The 17,810-nt window shown below is 45.0% G+C and overlaps 1 protein-coding gene across 3 annotated transcripts in view; it reads right to left on the reverse strand.

Moving 5' to 3' along the window:
* CIBAR2 (CBY1 interacting BAR domain containing 2) overlaps positions 1–3,740 on the reverse strand; it is a 56,299-nt gene extending 52,559 nt beyond the window's left edge. Inside the window, exon 1 of one of the 3 annotated variants that reach the window (XM_033940711.1) lies at positions 3,579–3,740. In XM_033940711.1, the coding sequence (XP_033796602.1) occupies positions 3,579–3,598 (20 nt within the window). In that variant the 5' untranslated portion in view covers positions 3,599–3,740. Of the gene's footprint in view, positions 1–632; positions 748–3,578 lie in introns of those variants that run through there. The other 2 variants (XM_033940709.1, XM_033940710.1) reach the window with 2 other exon arrangements.
* Between the last annotated feature and the right edge of the window lie 14,070 nt (positions 3,741–17,810).

Below are 17,810 nucleotides of genomic sequence, written 5' to 3' on the forward strand. Positions count from 1 at the left end.
ATATGGAACGGAGGGGGGAGGGGGGATGTGTACATGCACACATTTATACCTTCTTTGGATCAGGTGTAAATTTGTGCACTACTAAAGGTCATTGCTGGAGCCTATTTTATAAAAGTACACAAGCACCTATATTGCCTTTACAAAATAAGCATAGATAGATCATGCCACTGACTCATGGCAACACACACAGTGAGGTTTCAGGGCAGGGTACAGGAGTGGTTTGCCATTGCTTTCTGCCACGCAGTGTTACTCCAGAGCACCTGGTATTCCAGGTACTAGCCAGGCCCAACCCTTATGGTAAGAGCAGGACCTACTCAGGGCAGCCAGGCTGTAGGCTTAAAATAAGCATAAGATAGCAAAAATTAGACTATATTAATTGCTGTGCTTGGCTACCGCAGCTATACAGGAATAAAAAAGGTTTGTGCCTAACTGGGCTGTGGAGAGCTTTTCTATTGTTCAGTTTCGAACTGGAACACAATTTCACTGAATACAATAAAGTTTCTATAAATTAAAAAACATAAAAGAGGCACTTTTAAATATAAGAATCCTATTATAAAATCACCCCTGTGAAGCTGTGGAGTTACCTAGTTCTAGAAGGGAAACTGTTTGGCCAGTCCTAGTTTTAAACTTACATCTCAAAGCAGTGTGGAATCTGTAGTCCTTTATTCTACCCATTGAAATCAGCCCTGCACCAGGATGACTGTGTCTGAAATCCTGGACTGGCTCAACATCTCCCTCCTGGAACAGGGTAACTGGGAAGCTCCAAGCTTAAGTGTACATAAGAGAATTATTAATTTCAGTAGCCAAAGTGAATGTTTTCCGTGCACGTAGGGTTACCATATGGCTCCAGGAAAAGAAGGACAGATTGAGAAATCCAGGTTTTTACTTCCATTGTAAGCAATGGAAGTAAAACCTAAATATCTCAATCTGTCCCCTTTACTTCCACTGCTTTCAATGGAAGTAAATCCCAGATGTCTCTCAATCGGTCCTCCTTTTTCTGGAGCCATATGGACAAGCATTTTCACAGAATCTATACTGACTATCAAGTTTTGAGTTTATTAAAATTTTTGTTTTGTTTTTTTTCATTTATCTTTATTCATTTTAAAACTTTCAATAAGTGTGATACAATATACAATCAATTTCATGTAACATCACTTAAAACTCTTACAAAATTCCTTCAAAACAATTACCCTCCCCTCCCCATTTCCTCATTCAAAGACCTTAAGTATCCCACCCTCCCCCAGGATGTGTACAACCAACATAGGAAAAGAAAAATATTATCAATCTTTACAATATTGTTCTAATGGTCCCCAAACCTTTCTAAATTTCATTAAGTGCCCCTGCTGTATGGCCAGAATATGCCTACCGCGATTTCTAGGCAATGTACATTAAAAAAAAGGGGATGCATGCAATCAACAATAAAACATAACATTAATTGTCATGAACCTTAACAGACACAGCTCTGCCGGGCAATCAGATCGCAGAAGGACAGCGAGGAACTCCAGATCGACTTGAATCAATTGGAGAGGTGGGCAGATAAATGACAGATGAAGTTTAATGTGGAAAAATGCAAAGTGATGCATTTAGGCAGGAAAAATAAAGAACACAAGTATAGAATGTCAGGTGTAACTCTGGGGAAGACCGAACAGGAAAAGGACCTGAGTGGATAGATAGGACCCTGAAGCCGTCGGCGCAATGTGCGACGGAGGTGAAGAAAGCAAATAGAATGCTAGGCATGATAAAGAAGGGAATTACGAGTAGATCAGAGAAAGTTATAGTACCGCTCTACAGAGCCATGGTCAGACCGCACCTGGAATACTGCGTTCAGCATTGGTCTCCATATTTAAAGAAGGATATAAAACTGCTAGAGAGGGTGCAGAGACGAGCAACAAAGCTAGTGAAAAGTATGGAGAACCTGGACTACGAGGAACGACTTAGGAGACTGGGGTTGTTCTCCCTTGAGAAGAGGAGACTGCGAGGGGATCTGATCGAGACTTTCAAAATACTGAAAGGATTCGACAAAATGGAGCAAGGAAAGCAGTTATTTACAATGTCCAATGTGACATGGACAAGAGGACATAGACTGAAGCTGAGGGGGGACAGGTCCAGGATGAATATCAAGAAGTTCTGTTTCATGCAGCGAGTGGTGGACACCTGGAATGCTCTCCCAGAGGACGTAATTGCAGAATTCACCATTCTAGGATTTAAGGATAAACTAGATGGACATCTCCTTAAGAGTGGCATAGAGTGATACGGGGAAGGGTAAATTAGATGCACATCTCCCTTGAAAAGCATACGGTGATATGGGGACCTTGCGGGACCTCCGCGTGTGCGGATCACCGGACTTGATGGACCCAGGGTCTGATCCAGAGATGGCAATTCTTATGTTCTTATGTATGTTTAAACAATAATTCAAGAAAGGCAGACATAAAAGGTAAAAAACCAATAGGCAGGGGAGGGAAGTTTCAGCTGTTAAATAAGAGCTGGAAAACTATGCATGAAATACAGTCAACTCCGCTTAAATGCAAGCCCTTCGGACCGGTTTGCCACGTGTGCTTAAACAGAGCGAGCGCTTCATTGGAGTACCATGTGAAGAGAGTTGAGCACTGTCATTTTTCTCGCAAGGTCAGCAGCTGAGGGGCAGGATTCCGTGCTTGCATCGATCACTGCTATCACATATCTTAGGACGAGTGACGTGTTGAAAGAATCACGTTTGAAGTTTATGACTATCCCTTGGTTTTTGTTGCTTTCCTATTCACCTTGAAGCCAACAGCTTCGCTACATTTGAAAGCGGTGCATAGTTCTCTATCGCTTTAATTGGGAGACCATACGCAGGGCACAGGCCCTTCCAATTTATGCACAAGCACCGTAATCACGCCTAAGCGGCGTCTGACATCAGCATGGTGGGACACGTTCCGCCAAAGACGGTGATTTTTGTCCACGCCACGGTGCAGTTCCGAAAGTTCGAACCCATGGCCGGGCCTGGACTGCCGTTCCGAAACACGCGGCTCGTCTACGCGGTTGCTTTTAACCGGAGTGAACGTTACGTTGAAAGGGCACATCAGCGCGCACAAGCGGATTGCGCACTTATCAGACGTGCGACTATCCGGAGTTCACGTCCATTGACTTTAATGTAAAAAAAAAAAAAAAAGCAGGACCGTGGTGGTAGGCTGCGGATATCCAAAGTGTGCGCTTAAGTGACGTGCGCTCAGGTGGAGTCGACTGTAGTATAGACTATAGTATAGACAGTAAGGGAATTTTTTAAGTACCTTCTTACTTCTCATTTATAATCTTAATGTATATTTTCTTCAAACCGCTTAGAACCTAACGGATGTAGCGGTATATAAGAAATAAATTACATTACATTTTGCACGCCTATATTTCTTGCGTGCATTCCTAAGGGCTGGTGTGTTCCTAGCACCCAGCACCCAGCCCCCAGCCCTGGGCTATGCCAGTGTGTGAGACTGTTGGGGGGGGGAGGGGAGGGGGCACAAGCCATACCACACAAGGGGGGGTAGGGGTGCAGCTTTTTTAAAGGGCCAGGAGGACTGCGGACCCTAATCCCACCGGGCACTCACCTGGACAGAATCATATTCATCGCAGCCGACAGTGGGGGAGGAAAGGGGGGCGATATACAGTGTTTTAACAAGGGGGGGGGTAGAGAAAGAGCGCGCGAGGAGAGGGGCGGCTAGATAGCGCGGGCCTGCTCGGTTGCTATGGGAACGCCTCCCTTCAGCGGGAGCGCGGCTTCCGGGTCTGGGCGGAGCTGCCTCTCGGTTACCATGGCAGAGGTCTCGCGCCGGGCTCGCAGGTGCGCTCGAGCTTTGCAATGCGCTTCCTCCGCTTCCTCGTGGCTCACTTGGGTTTGGGCCGTTGGCGCCTCCACTGGTCACCGCCACGAAGCCTGAGCCTAGCAAAGCAGTTGTGCTCGGCTGCAAGGGGTGTTAGGGAAGCTCTTGAGGCGCTCTACCCTGTGTTTTGGCGGGAAGCAGCAGTAGGGGGCGGTGGGGCTAACGGGTACACTAGGCAGGGAACCCGAATGTAAAAGCACTTAGGATACAAGTGGTATATACATTACATTACATGACTGATTTCTATTCCGCCTCAACCTTGCAGTTCTGGGCGGATTACAAAAGAGACAACTGGACATTTCCAGGATAATTACAGAGAGAATTCTGGTCCTTTCCAGGAGAAGTTACAAGAGTAATGGAGCTGCATATTTCAAGAGCTACAAGATGCTGTACAAATAGGAAATAGTGCAGATCCAGTATATATACCGTTAGGGAAGCAGTTGACATGCTTGAGGCTAAAGAGAAGGGAACTGGTGAAGGGGGAGGAGGGGGGAGTTGCGTTGAGGGGGGTCCGGTTGGGGTTAAGCCATCTGTATAAACTTTTTGAATAGGTGGGTTTTGATTTCTTTGCGAAAATATTTGTAGTCGTTTGTTGTTATCAGCAGCTTGGAGATGGTGTGGTCCAGTTTCGCTGCATGCGTCGCCAGCAGACTGTCAAATAACTTCTTGCGCTGGGTGCCTTTGAGTGGGGGGTAGGTAAAAGGGGTCTTAGTTCTTCTTTGAACATAAGAAGTTGCCTCCACTGGGTCAGACCAGAGGTCCATCCCGCCCAGTGGTCCGCTCCCGCGGTGGCCCACCAGGTCCTTTGACCTGTGAAGTGATTTGACCATTTTTATATCCTACCTCTGCTTCTATCTGTACTCCTCAATCCCTTTATCCTTTAGGAACCTATCCAAACCTTCCTTGAACCCCTGTACTGTGGTCTGGCCTATCACAACCTCTGGAAGAGCGTTCCATGCGTCTACCACCCTCTGGGTAAAAAAGAACTTCCTAGCATTTGTTCTGAACCTGTCCCCTTTCAATTTCTCCGAGTGACCCCTAGTGCTTGTGGTTCCCCACCGTTTGAAGAATCTGTCCTTGTCCACTTTCTCTATGCCCTTCAGGATTTTGAAGGTCTCTATCATGTCCCCTCTAAGTCTCCTCTTCTCCAGGGAGAACAGTGGTTGTTTTGGTGGTGGCGTTTTGGTACAGGCGGTTGTTTAGGTAATTGGGGGCTGGGCCATTTATTGCTTTGAATAATAGACAGTATCGTTTGAATTGAATTCGTGCTTGCATTGGCAGCCAGTGTGAGTCCAGGTAGGCCGCGGTGACGTGGCCAAATTTTCTCAGTGAGTAGATTAATCTGAGTGCAGTGTTTTGGATTGTCTGTAGTTGTTTTATCATTGTTGCAGGGCAAGGCAGATCGAGTATGTTGCAGTAATCCAATAGACCTAGTACTAGGGATTGGACTACTAGCCTATATTGCTCTTTGTCGAAGAATTTTCTGATTTTGCTTAAATTGCGCATGGTTAAAAATGCTTTCTGGGTGGTCTTGTTGATTTGGGCCTGCATTACTCCTAGGAGTTTTAAGGTAGGTTGTATAGGGTATTTGGAGGCGTTTATTTCTAGTTCTGTGATGGAGGGATTCTTATCCTTTTCAAGCAGTAGAAATTTATGTAAATAAATAAACTGCAAACCCAGACGAGACAGCTGGGTTGCGGCAACATCACAAACCAAAGAGAATTGACCCCACAGAAATAAGTCCAAGAGAAACCAAAAAACACAGCCAGTGCCCCAAAGGGGGAGGGGGGGGGCAAATTAAAATAGGGAACCAGGGTCTCAGCACAACATGCCTAGGATTGGCATCTGCCATGGATCAAAGTTAGTTTAAAGGGCCCAGAGGGAACAGTTTTAACAAGTTTCCCAATTCTGTTCGTGTTTTGTTGTGTTTTTTTTAAATATTTGCAAGGGATTCTGGGATTTTGTCACGATGAACACCTAGTTTGCCAAATGGAAAGATGGCACTGTAGATCAAAACTGGATAAATTATAAGGGTTGTCTTTTCCACACATAACCTCCATCCTAAACCCCAGTGTCCCTCCCCATGTCTTAGCTCAGCCCTTCCAAATTCCCATTCAGTCTCTCCGTACCTGAGTTCTCACCCTCCACATTTCCCAGTGTCTCTGAGTCCCCATTTTCTCCCCTCCTGAGTTTTCACTCACAAGTCCTCTTTTATACACCCAACCCAGTCCCTGAGTTTCTGCTGGTCACTTCCGACCAATCTCCGGTCTCTCAAATCTAGGGATACCAGATTTCCTCTTTTTAAAAAAAGAGGACACTTGACCCTGCCCTGCCCCCATACAAACCTCTTGTTTCCTTCCCTGAACTCTTGGCCGTTTCTAGAGGGCTTTCACACATGCGTGGATGTTGATGTGACGACATCATGCATGTGATGTTATCACGTTGACATCCACACATGTGCAGAGGCCTTCCAGACGTGGCCCCGAGCTTCCTACTTGGGGCCATGACACCAATAACGCTTTACAACATTCATTCCTACCAGAACACCTGGCCTTGGCCGCACGTGCAGAACACAGATATACCCTCTGTAAATACAGGACCACAAACTAAAAGTCCTAATATACACAAACAAAGCCAGACTCTGCATGCAGTACACCAGAGAAATAGAAAGAAATACATTTATTCCTGAACAGTGCAAAATATAGGCAACAGATGTAAATTCTGAAAACTGACACATTTCAATCACTAAATTGAAAATAAAATCACTTTCCCTACCTTTGTTGTCTGATGATTTTATTTTTCTACTCATCTTTTCTCGGTCTCTGTGCTCTTAATTGTTTCCATGGCCTTATCCAATTGCTGTTTTTCTCTCCTTCGTTTTCTGCCCTAAATCCATCTTTGTCATTAACTTTTAACATTCAACTTTCTGCCATTTTTTTCTTTCCTCCTCAAATCTATCTACTTTTCCTTGTCTCCCCTTTCCATCTATCCATGTGTACCATCTTCTCCCCAGCCAGCATCTTTCTTCTTCCCCCCTCCCCCACGATCCTGTGTTTGCTGACCTGGCACCGATGTAGCCCTTCAGCCATTGTCAGCGTCGGTGAACTAAACACGCTACCTTCTGCAGAGAGAAAGCTTCCGGGTCATTGAAGGCAGCGTGTTTAGTTCACTGACGTTGACGATGGCTGAAGGGTTACAGTAGTGTGCATGTATTTTAGCAGCGGATTATCAAAACGGCTTACTGAGGTCTTTTCTGAATTTTCTAGCAGTCTCCGATACTGCCATACAAACGTAGTTCAACGAGGTCATTAATCTTAAAATGATCACTCTGAGTGATTCTCTATAATCACCGAGTAATTTTCTAACCTCGTGCCACATTTGCGGACAAAATTTGCCGACAGGTCTGAGCTGTCATTGCCTTACTTTCTGACCAGTGCCTGAGCACTGATTGGCTCATGCACTAACACGAAGGTAAGGTTTGACAGCTCAGACACCCCCCACACACAAATTAAAATAATAATTTAAAAAATGAATATCAGAAGAGATGCCCATTCTCTCCTGCCGCGTCGTAAAATCACCCGACACTACTACCCCCCCCTGCAGCGGGAGAACTGCCCACTCCCTCCCACTGCCAACATCACTAGGGAGGAGGAGGCTTGCCATTTTGAAGAGGTGGGCCTGCTGGCTGGAGGGAGTAGGTATCCCTCTAGCCAGTCATCATAAATAAGGGGGAGGGAGTGGGGGGGTTATTGGTGGGGGTTGCATGGTGGCAGTAGGGAGTGGGCATCTCTCCCGCTGCCGAGGGGTATGGGGGGGTGTTGCATGGTAGCTCATGAAAAAAACTGCAAACTCGCTGGACTAAGTGTATAGCCCTCAATGGAGACTACATTGTTTTAACCTGTGTTTTTATTAAACTTTTCAAACCACCCTTGTACATTGAATAGGACTCTTGCACGCTTCTGACCCGGTTCCATGTCAGCCACGTGCAGCGTGCAAGAACCACTGTGCGCTGTCCCGGCAAACAAGTGCAGCTGGCGCTGAAGATAAGGAGTAGCCAAGCCGGAAGGAAGACAGACACACACTTGCAGGGGACACTAATTCTTCACGGACTGGCAGGAAATTTTTACAGACTGGCAGTCGAAGAACACCGCTCTAGATGATAGGTTTCAAAAATAGTGAATTGGAAGGGTATGAGGAGAAAACCGTCCATCTGCTCCTTTATGTCACTTTTTGGACATTTTTCCTTTTGAAAATGAGGTCCCAAATGTCCAGGCGGCACTTCAGTTTCTCACTAGGTGAAAATAAAAGCAACAGGCATCTTTATTTTGTGGTGAACTGGAAAGACGATGTTGAGCAGAGCTCAGACGTTTGGCAATCGCTGAACTCTGCGGTTCGATTAGCGGACTAGCCATTGCTTTCCTCCCCACCCTAATCAAAACCAGCACATTGGCCCTGCAAAGAGAACCCAGAGCGAGCAGCCCACAACCAGAACTTAAATCATTGAACTCAGCACGCTGAATTTTCAGGTAGCATATAACGGGACCTTCTCCCCCTGGACCTTCTTACTCTGAAAGATCAATACCAAGCCATGCAGAAACTCAAAACAAAGCTGCCCCTGCTGCTAGCAGCAGAACCTCTGTGGAACACGGGGAATGGAAGGTCAATTTCAGTCAGCGGAAAAGCAGCTTGCTAGGCCCAGTTCATTCCTGGGTGCCAATGTGGGCTCTGAGCCATTACATCTTTAATTGAGGCAATGGTGTGTGGCTGCCAAGACTGCAAATGACTTCCAAGCGGGTTTCAGGATTTGCAGCTGCTCCCCGAGCCCAGGAGTCTCCGTCTCTGCCACCAGTAATGAAGCAGAAGCAGCTGCAGCTCTCTGGTCTGCCAAGGAAGTGAGGCAATAGGCATCAAAAAGATATACGGAAAAACTGATGTTGAATATCCAGCAGCACCTCCTATGACACAAAAGCTTTCTCCCTATTACTGTGTTTCCCTGAAAATAAGACAGTGTATTACATTAGGGCTTGTTTTCGGGGGCTGTCTTTTTTTTTTCATGCACGACAATCCTATCTCCCTCTCCTCCACCCCAATTCTTCCTCTTTCCTTCCCCCCTCAGCCCCTCCCCCTGTGCAGCAGAACCCCACGACCCTCCCACGGTGAGACCGACATGCCTCTGCTCCGAGGCCTCCAAAAACAGCAGCGGCATCAGCATGCTGAACAGGCTGTTTCGTGGCCTTCCCTCTGCCACATCACTAATGATGTCATCAGTGACACAGCAGAGGGAAGGCCCCCCAGCAGGGAAAGACGCTAAGCAGCCCACTCAGAACACTGCCACTGCTGCTGTTTTTTTGAGTTCTCGGAGGTACAGTATGTCTGTCTCATGGTGGGAGGGTCGGTGGGGTTCTGCTGCACAGGGGGATGGGAGGGAGGGATAGAAAGATACTGCACAGGGGGATGAGTGAGAGGGGAGGAAAGATGCTGCACATGGGGGAGAGGGTAGAAAGTACTGTCGCCGGTGAATCAGACAGCACTAGTGTCAGGGATGGAGTCAAGGAGTCATTCGGGAGGGGCTTCGGGGGTCAGTTTTAACTAGAGCTTATTTTGGGGGTAGGGCTTATATTAAGAGCATCTTTAAAAATCATGCTAGGGCTTATCGGGATAGGTCTTATTTTCCGGGAAGCCAGGGTATTTACATAGTACAGATCTCTCAACCCCTCCTTCCAACTCCTTCCCCCCAAAAAAGGAATAGATTCCAGTCCATTTCATCCTAAAATGCTGAAAAGGAACATTTAGAAGCAACAAGCATTCTTAACTCTGATCATACTGTTATTGGGACAGTGCTCTGGATATCGAGTTCTCTTAAACAGGGTCACAGGGTCCCTTAAGTTATAGTTTGAGCCCTGTACCTCTGTTTCTGGATAAAAAGCAGGTTTCGGTCGATATTCTCCTCACAACAACTCCTATCATTTGTTTCACCAGACTGCTTTGACTGAGGGCGATACCAACCCTTCATATTGTCCAAGCTCTCAATCTTAGCCAAAGGCCAAGAGGGGAACGTCCTCATCTCAGAGCCATGACCCTGGCACAGTTACTGACTCAAGGATCTTCTCAGGACTCAAGGATCTCCCTTATGAGGAACGACTGGGTAAGTTGCAGCTGTACTCACTCGAGGAACGCAGAGAGAGGGGAGACATGATTGAGACGTTCAAATATGTCACAGGCCGTATCGAGGTGGAAGAGGATCTCTTTTTCCTTAAAGGACCCACGGCAACAAGAGGGCATCCATTGAAAATCAGGGGTGGGAAATTTCATGGCGACACCAGAAAATATTTATTCACTGAAAGGGTGGTTGATCGCTGGAATAATCTTCCATAACAGGTAATTGAAGCAAGCAGCGTGCCAGATTTTAAGAAAAGATGGGATTGGCATGTGGGATCTCTTCATGGAGGTAGTTAAGGGGTGGGCCATTAGTGTGGGCAGACTAGATGGGCCGTGGCCCTTTTCTGCCGTCATGTTCTATGTTTCAATGGGCTCATGCTTTGTTTGCACCTTACCCCTGATTCTTACCGTACCTTATTGCTCATGGAAAAAGCTGAACGGTCCAGGTCTATAATATGATTTCAGAATGCAGGCTGACAAATGCCCCTACAAAGCATGGAGCATTTAATTCAGGCCCATGGATTTCCACATCCATTACAAGACCGCTCTCCATTTTTCCCCTCTCCCATAATAATTTTAAGGTATCATATTTGTGCTCAGAATCAAATGGAATTATCTCTGTAACTGGTAGAGTTATGAGCAAAATTAAGCCAGGCCTGATAACTGCTTTGGTGCAGTCTTGGGGGTCTCTAATATGTGGCCACTCCTTCCCATCCATAACATTCACACACTCCCTGCAACTTAAGGATTGTCCATGGATATATATCTGCATTGTAATGATAAACTCTGCACATGTCCTTTATAACCCCATCTGAAGATTTACTAGTGTTACAGGATTAAGATATTAGGCTAATGCTTTTATCACATTAAAATGGAAAATCCGCTTATTTTCATATAGATCTTCTCAGAAATCTAGTTCAACAAGCACACATGGCAAAAAAACAGGGATCCTTTTTGATCAGAACAGTTAAAAAATAAACCTAAGGGGTATCTTTTAAAATGAATGAACACCATCAGATTTGACTTCATTCAAAGGAAGGCACTTTTATACAATGTTGTTCATAGTACTGGCTTGAAGTACTTAAGTTATAATAAAAAAATTCATGAACATTTTAATACATATAAGAACATAAGAATAGCCTTACTGGGTCAGACCAATGTTCCATCTAACCAGTATCCCATCTTCACAGTGGCCAACCAAGGTCGCAAGTATCTGGCAAAAAAACAACATTCCACACTACCAATCTAAGGAAAGCAGTGGCTTCCCCCATGTCTGACTCAATAGCAGACTATGGACTTTTCCTCCAGGAACTTGTCCAAACTTTTTTTTTTTTTAACAAGCTACTTTAACCGCTCTTACCGCGTCCTCTGGTAATACATTCCAGAGCATAACTATTATTTGAGTGAAACAAATATTTCCTCCTATTGGTTTTAAAAGTATTTCCCTGTAACTTCATCTAGTCTTTGTGATTTTTGATGGAGTACAAAATTGATCCATTTGTACCCGTTCTACACCACTCAGGATTTTGTAGACTTCAATCATATCTCCTCTCAGCTGCTTCTTTTCCAAGCTGAAGAGCCCTAACCTTTTTAGTCTTTCCTCATACGAGAGGAGTTCCATCCCCTTTATCATCTTGGTCACTCTTTGAACCTTTTCTAGCGCCACTATATCTTTTTTTAAGATAAGGTGACCAGAATGGAACGCAATTCTCAAGCTGAGGTTGCACTGTGGAGCATACGCAATCTTCCTTGCCTGTAGATGGTCTGCGCATACTATCAGTAGGAAACCTTTTTTTTTTTTTTTTGCAACCCCGTGGTTTTAACCCATTTTAAGCCCACAGGTTAAAACCACGGGCTTGCACTGCAGGGAAGGGTGGAAGTTTGGGGCATCAGGAGATCGGGGCAGGTGGGAGAGTTGGGGTTGCAGGAGATCAGGGCTGAAAATAGTTGTTCGGGGCAGAGAGCAGGAAAACAGGGCAGTTGGAAAGGGCCTCAGCGACTGGTCCTCAGCAATCGCTTGTTTGTGATCGGCCAGCCCAGTCGGTGTTGCAGGGTTTTGGTTTGTGAATCGCTGCCTGCCATCATTTGAATGCTGTTCCCCCTCATTTGCATGCACGGATCGGAGGATGATAAGGACACAGGTTAGTGAATCAGGTCAGAGGGAAATCGGGTCGCAAAGGGCTTGCAAACTGATCAGTACATAATCGGTTTGCTTAGTGAATCTAGCCCATAGTCAAAGTAATTTAATTGGCCAGAAATGGAGGAGGGGCCTAATGGTTTGTGCTGTGGTTCGGGGAATGGGGTTGGATTCCCACTATAATTCCTTAACCCTCCACTGCCTTAGGAACAGAAACTTAGATTGTGAGCCCACGAGGGATGGAGAAAGTACCTGCATGACATAAAAGAAATGTAAACCACTTTGGTTGTAACACAGAAAGACAGTATACCAAATCCACAACTGCTCTTTTCAGTGGCACTTAACATGTTAACACTGAACTGTAAACCAGCTATTTTCGGGACGTTCCAAGGGCAGAGTCAGCACTTGGCCAGTTAGGTGCCGATTTTCAGCACTTAACTAGCCAGGTTAACCACATAAAGAGGAATGCATAAAATCTGGTCCCATCTTTATGCGGTAACCCATAACCATGAAGTGCTGAGTATCACTTTGCTGGCTATGCGAGCCAGCTCCAGAAACCCCTAAATTCAATGCCAGTGCCCATTGGCATCACAAAAATTTTAACGGCAAGAAATCTGTATGTGTGCTGACACTTTTGTTTTGCTCAGACATGCGTACAACGCTAGCTACCCTCGGCGCAAAACCTTGTGCTCGGCAGGCTTTCTGTAATTAATGCATAGGTCCTGTGTGCTTTGAATTTATATATGATTAGCTAACTGCATTGGCGTGGAATAGTCTCTTGGTAAGTTCATGTAGACAAGCCATGCGCTCGGCCATCGGCACATGACTTTACCGCGCAGCTTTCGGCATCGCCCGTGTCTCTGTGCTGCTGAGATCCAACTGCTGTGAAGGAGGGGAGGCAAAGGTAAGGTTTGGTGGGACTTTTACCAAAGAGATTTTTTAATTTAAGAGTCATGTCAGCACTACCTCAGAAGTGATTGTTTATCATCCCATGTCTTTACTTAGGGAAAAGCCCTTCCACAATTCTTCACAGTCTATTTACTGAACATAAGAATTGTCGCTGCTGGGTCAGACTAGTGGTCCATCATGCCCAGCAGTCCGCTCACGCGGCAGCCCTCCGGTCAAAGATCAGTGCCCTGTTTGAGTCTAGCCTTACCTGCGTACGTTCCAGTTCAGCAGGAACCTGTCTAACTTTGTCTTGAATCCCTGGAGGGTGTCCCCCACCCCAAGCAAATAACTTTCTCCCGATGGATAAAATGCTTTTATATCTGGAAACATATCTTTTGACTTGTTAGTTGATATCAGAACTTCCTTTGGTTAATTTATGGTATTACCACATACAAAGGTTCATTCTCTCCAGCTATTGGAGCAGAGATGCTAAGTTGCCCAAGTCCAAGCTGGAGATTTTGAGCCAGTCCTGGTTTTGAATTTACATCCCAAAGCAGTATGGGATTTGTAGGTGCTTGAACCTGCCCACTGAAATAATAATAACAGTTTATATACCACAGGACCGTGAAGTTCTATGCGGTTTACAATGATTAAAAATGCTACAAATTGAGTAGAACTAACCAAATTAGAGATTAGTGACTAACAGTTTATGAGATCAGTTGTTGTGGGAGACATTATGGAGATCAGCTACCTAGGTAGTTCAAGAACAGATATGTTTTTAGGTGTTTCCTAAATTCCCCATAGTTATTAGAAATCAGTACTGAAAGTCCAATAATGCACCAGGATGGGGTTCAGAAATCCAGGACTGTTCCAAAATCTCCAGCCTGGAACTGAGTAACTTGGCATTTCTGTTGGGGCAATGGGTAGCAAATTACAAGTGTTGCAGTTGCCCAAAATGGGGCTATAGGCAGATTGAGTTCAAGTGGGAGCTTGGTCTGTGGCCCCTGACTGGAATGCCTTAACCCCCATGGAAAAGGCCTGTTTCACTCATAAAACTGGTGCCAGATCCTAAAGAGGCTCCCTCCGGCTTTGCTCCACTAGATAAAATGTTCTTTCTCTTCTCAAAATAATTTAATATGGGGGAGGGGGGGTCACAGAAGTCTCCAAGACTGAACTGGAATCTCACAAAAGCAAGAGAAAAACTACAAGATCAACAAAATTATTAATTTGTTTTTCCTTTTGAAATGCACATTACGGAACATATTTTTAAGATGGTGATATTTTTGACCTGAAAAGAGAAAACAAATCTTCCATAAAATGAGGGACATATGGTAAACCTGTTCTCCACAGAATAAATTAATTTTTGGTCTGTTTTACACTCAAGCGTTTTTCCCACTGATTTTATGCTAGAGAACGGGGTAGGTTGTGACACTGTATAGACACTAGAGGGCGACAGAGAATTTTGTAACTGAATAGTTTTTCCATAAGTAGAGGATTTCCAGTGGGCATTTACTGTACAAGAACATAGCCTTATTAATGCATTTAAATAGGCTTGTCCAAATTCAGTCCTTGAGGGCTGCAAACAGGATATCCCTAATGAATATGCATGAGAGACAGTGGTGCACGGTATCATGTTATTCCAGTTACTGGATTGAATGGATTAAATTTTCTGTAAATAAAATTGTAGAGATATATAAAGCTATACAGCCTTGAGTGAATCTCTTTATAAAGGCAGTAAGTAAATGAATGAATGTATGTATATGCATTAGGAATATCCTGAAAAACTCTTTGAGGACTGAACTGAAACAAGCCTGCACCAGTTTCTTTAGCAAAAAGAGAAAATAATAAACAAGTTGTACCAGCTGATGGCTCTGCAGCAGTGTTGTGTCATGCAGAAAACAGATTTGATCTGAAGTCTTGTTTCTACTCCCTGGATCAGCCAGTAGTGAGGATATCATGAAAGGAGCATTGGGACTTATATGGGAAGGGAGTCTCCACCATTGCACAACAGTGACATCTAGTGGTTGGATTCTGGGTACATATAGTGAGCTGTATAGAGTTGGGGGCCCAAGCTGAGTACCTAGATGGAGGGTTAATCCCATGTAGTTGTGAGTGAAGGTTAATGGCATTCTCTTAGTCCAGCAGAATTGGTTAAAATTGCGTTGGAAGTCCAAAAGAGCAGCAGAAAACTGTGGGTCTGAAAAATAAAGTTGATAGTTTCAAAACACACCTTTTTTCCATTCTGCCAGCCTCCCTGCTACCACTGCCACCTTTCCCTCTTTTTCTGAAATCTCTCCTCCTCCAAACCTGCAACCTGCTCCTCTTATCCGATTCCCACCCACCTACTCAGCGCCATCTCTCCCACTGTCAACCTCCCAATCTGTCACATCCTCAGCCTATCCTCTCCATTGCAACTGTCCCTGATGTCTTCAAACATGCCATAGTTACACCTCTCCTCAAAAAACCCTCACTAGACCCCATATGCCCCTCCAATTATTGCCCCATCTCTCTCCTCACCTTCTTATCCAAGCTACTTGAATGTGCTGTTCACTGCGCTGTTTGGACTTAACATAACATAAGAACATAAGAAATGCCACACTGGGACAAGCCCAGTAATCTGTTTTCAATAGTGGCCCATTCAGGTTCCAAGTAAAAGAGTAGCAATATTCAGAGCTGAGATTGTGATGTCATAAGGTATCTTTCCACCAATGCCTAAGAGCCAACCTCACCAGTGATGTCACAATAGCTTGATTGTCCTATACCTGGCTTACATAAGAACCTAAGAACTGCCATACTGGGACAGACCGAAGGTCCATCAAGCCCAGTATCCTGTTTTCAACAGTGTCCAACCCAGGTCCCAAGTACCTGGCAGAAACCCAACGAGTAGCAACATTCTAGAGTTGATATTGTGATGTCATAATGCCTCATTCCACCAATGGCACATAAGGACATAAGAATTACCATACTGGGATAGACTGAAGGTCCATCAAGCCCAGCATCCTGTTTTCAACAGTGTCCAACCCATGTCCCAAGTACCTGGCAGAAACCCAAAGAGTAGCAACATTCCAGAGCTGAGCTTGTGATGTCATAATGCCTCATTCCACCAATACCTAAGAGCCAACCTCACCAGTGATGTCACAATGGCTTGATTGTCCTATACTTGGCTTACATAAGAACCTAAGAACTGCCATACTGGGACAGACCGAAGGTCCATCAAGCCCAGTATCCTGTTTTCGACAGTGTCCAACCCAGGTCCCAAGTACTGGCAGAAACCCAAAGAGTAGCAACATTCCAAAGCTGAGATTGTGATGTCATAAGGTATCTTTCCACCAATGCCTAAGAGCCAACCTCACCAGTTATGTCACAATGGCTTGATTGTCCTACCCTTGGCTTACATAAGAACCTAAGAACTGCCATACTGGGACAGACCGAAGGTCCATCAAGCCCAGTATCCTGTTTCTAACAGTGGCCAATCCAGGTCCCATGTACCTAACTAGATCCCAAGTAGTACAACAGATTTCATGCTGCTTATCCTAGGAATAAGCAGTGGATTTCCCCAAGCCATCTTAATAATGGCCTATAGGCTTCTCTTTTAGGAAATGATGCAAACCTTTTTTAAACCCATTCATCTCATGCTATTCTTGACTCACTTCAATCAAGCTTTTACCCACTCCATTCCATGGAAACTGATTTTGCTAAAGTCTCTAATGACCTGTTTCTGGCCAGATCTAAAGGCCTCTACTCTATCCTCATCTTTCTCGACCTATCTGCTGCTTTTGATACTGTTGATCACCATCTACTCCTTGATATACTATTCTTGCTGTGAATCCAGGGTTTTGTTCTCTTCTGGTTTTCTTCCTACCTCTCCCAATGCACTTTCAGTGTATGCCATGGTGGATCCACATCCACTGCCATCCCACTATCAATTGGTGGACCTCAAGGCTCTGTCTTGGGCCCTTTCCTCATCACCATATATACTCACTCCCTCAGTGCACTGTTCTCCTGCCATGGTTTTCAGTATCACCTCTATGCTGATGACTCTCAGATCTACCTCTCCACACCAGATATCTCTATAGGAATCCAGACCCGAGTCTCAGCTTGCCTGTCCAACATTGCCACCAAGATGTCTCATCGACATCTACAACTGAATATGGCTAAGACCAAGCTCCTTATCTTTACGCCTAAACCCACCTTCCCCCTCCCCCCGTTCTCTATTTCTGTGGACAACACTCTCCTCCTCCCCGTCTTGTCAGATTGCAACCTTGGGGTCTTTTTTGACTCCTCTTTTTCCTTCTCTGCTCAGATCTAACAAACTACTAAAGCCTGTCACTTCCTCCTCTATAATATTACCATAATCCGACCTCTCCTTTCCAAGCACAAAGCCCTTATCCACACTCTCATCACCTCTTGCTTAGACTACTGCAACGTGCTTCTCTCAGGTCTTCTGCTCAACCATCTCTCTCCCCTCAGATTCATACAAAATTCTGCTGCACGACTTATATTCTAAAGAGACGCCATTACTCACATTACTCCTCTCCTCAAGTCACTTCATTGGCTCTCCATCCATTTTTGAATATAATTCAAATTTTTCTTACTGACCTACAAGTGCACTCACTCCACAGCCCCTCAATATCTCTCCTCACTTATCTCCCTCATGGACAAGATTCGTCTCTCCATACCCTTCTCCTCCACTGCCAACTCCAGACTATGCCACTTCTATCTTGCTATGCCATATGCATGGAACAGACTGCCTGAGTCATTACATCAGACTCCAT

The sequence above is a fragment of the Geotrypetes seraphini genome, chromosome 4 (assembly GCF_902459505.1).
Source record: "Geotrypetes seraphini chromosome 4, aGeoSer1.1, whole genome shotgun sequence".
Classification (NCBI taxonomy): Eukaryota; Metazoa; Chordata; class Amphibia; order Gymnophiona; family Dermophiidae; genus Geotrypetes; species Geotrypetes seraphini.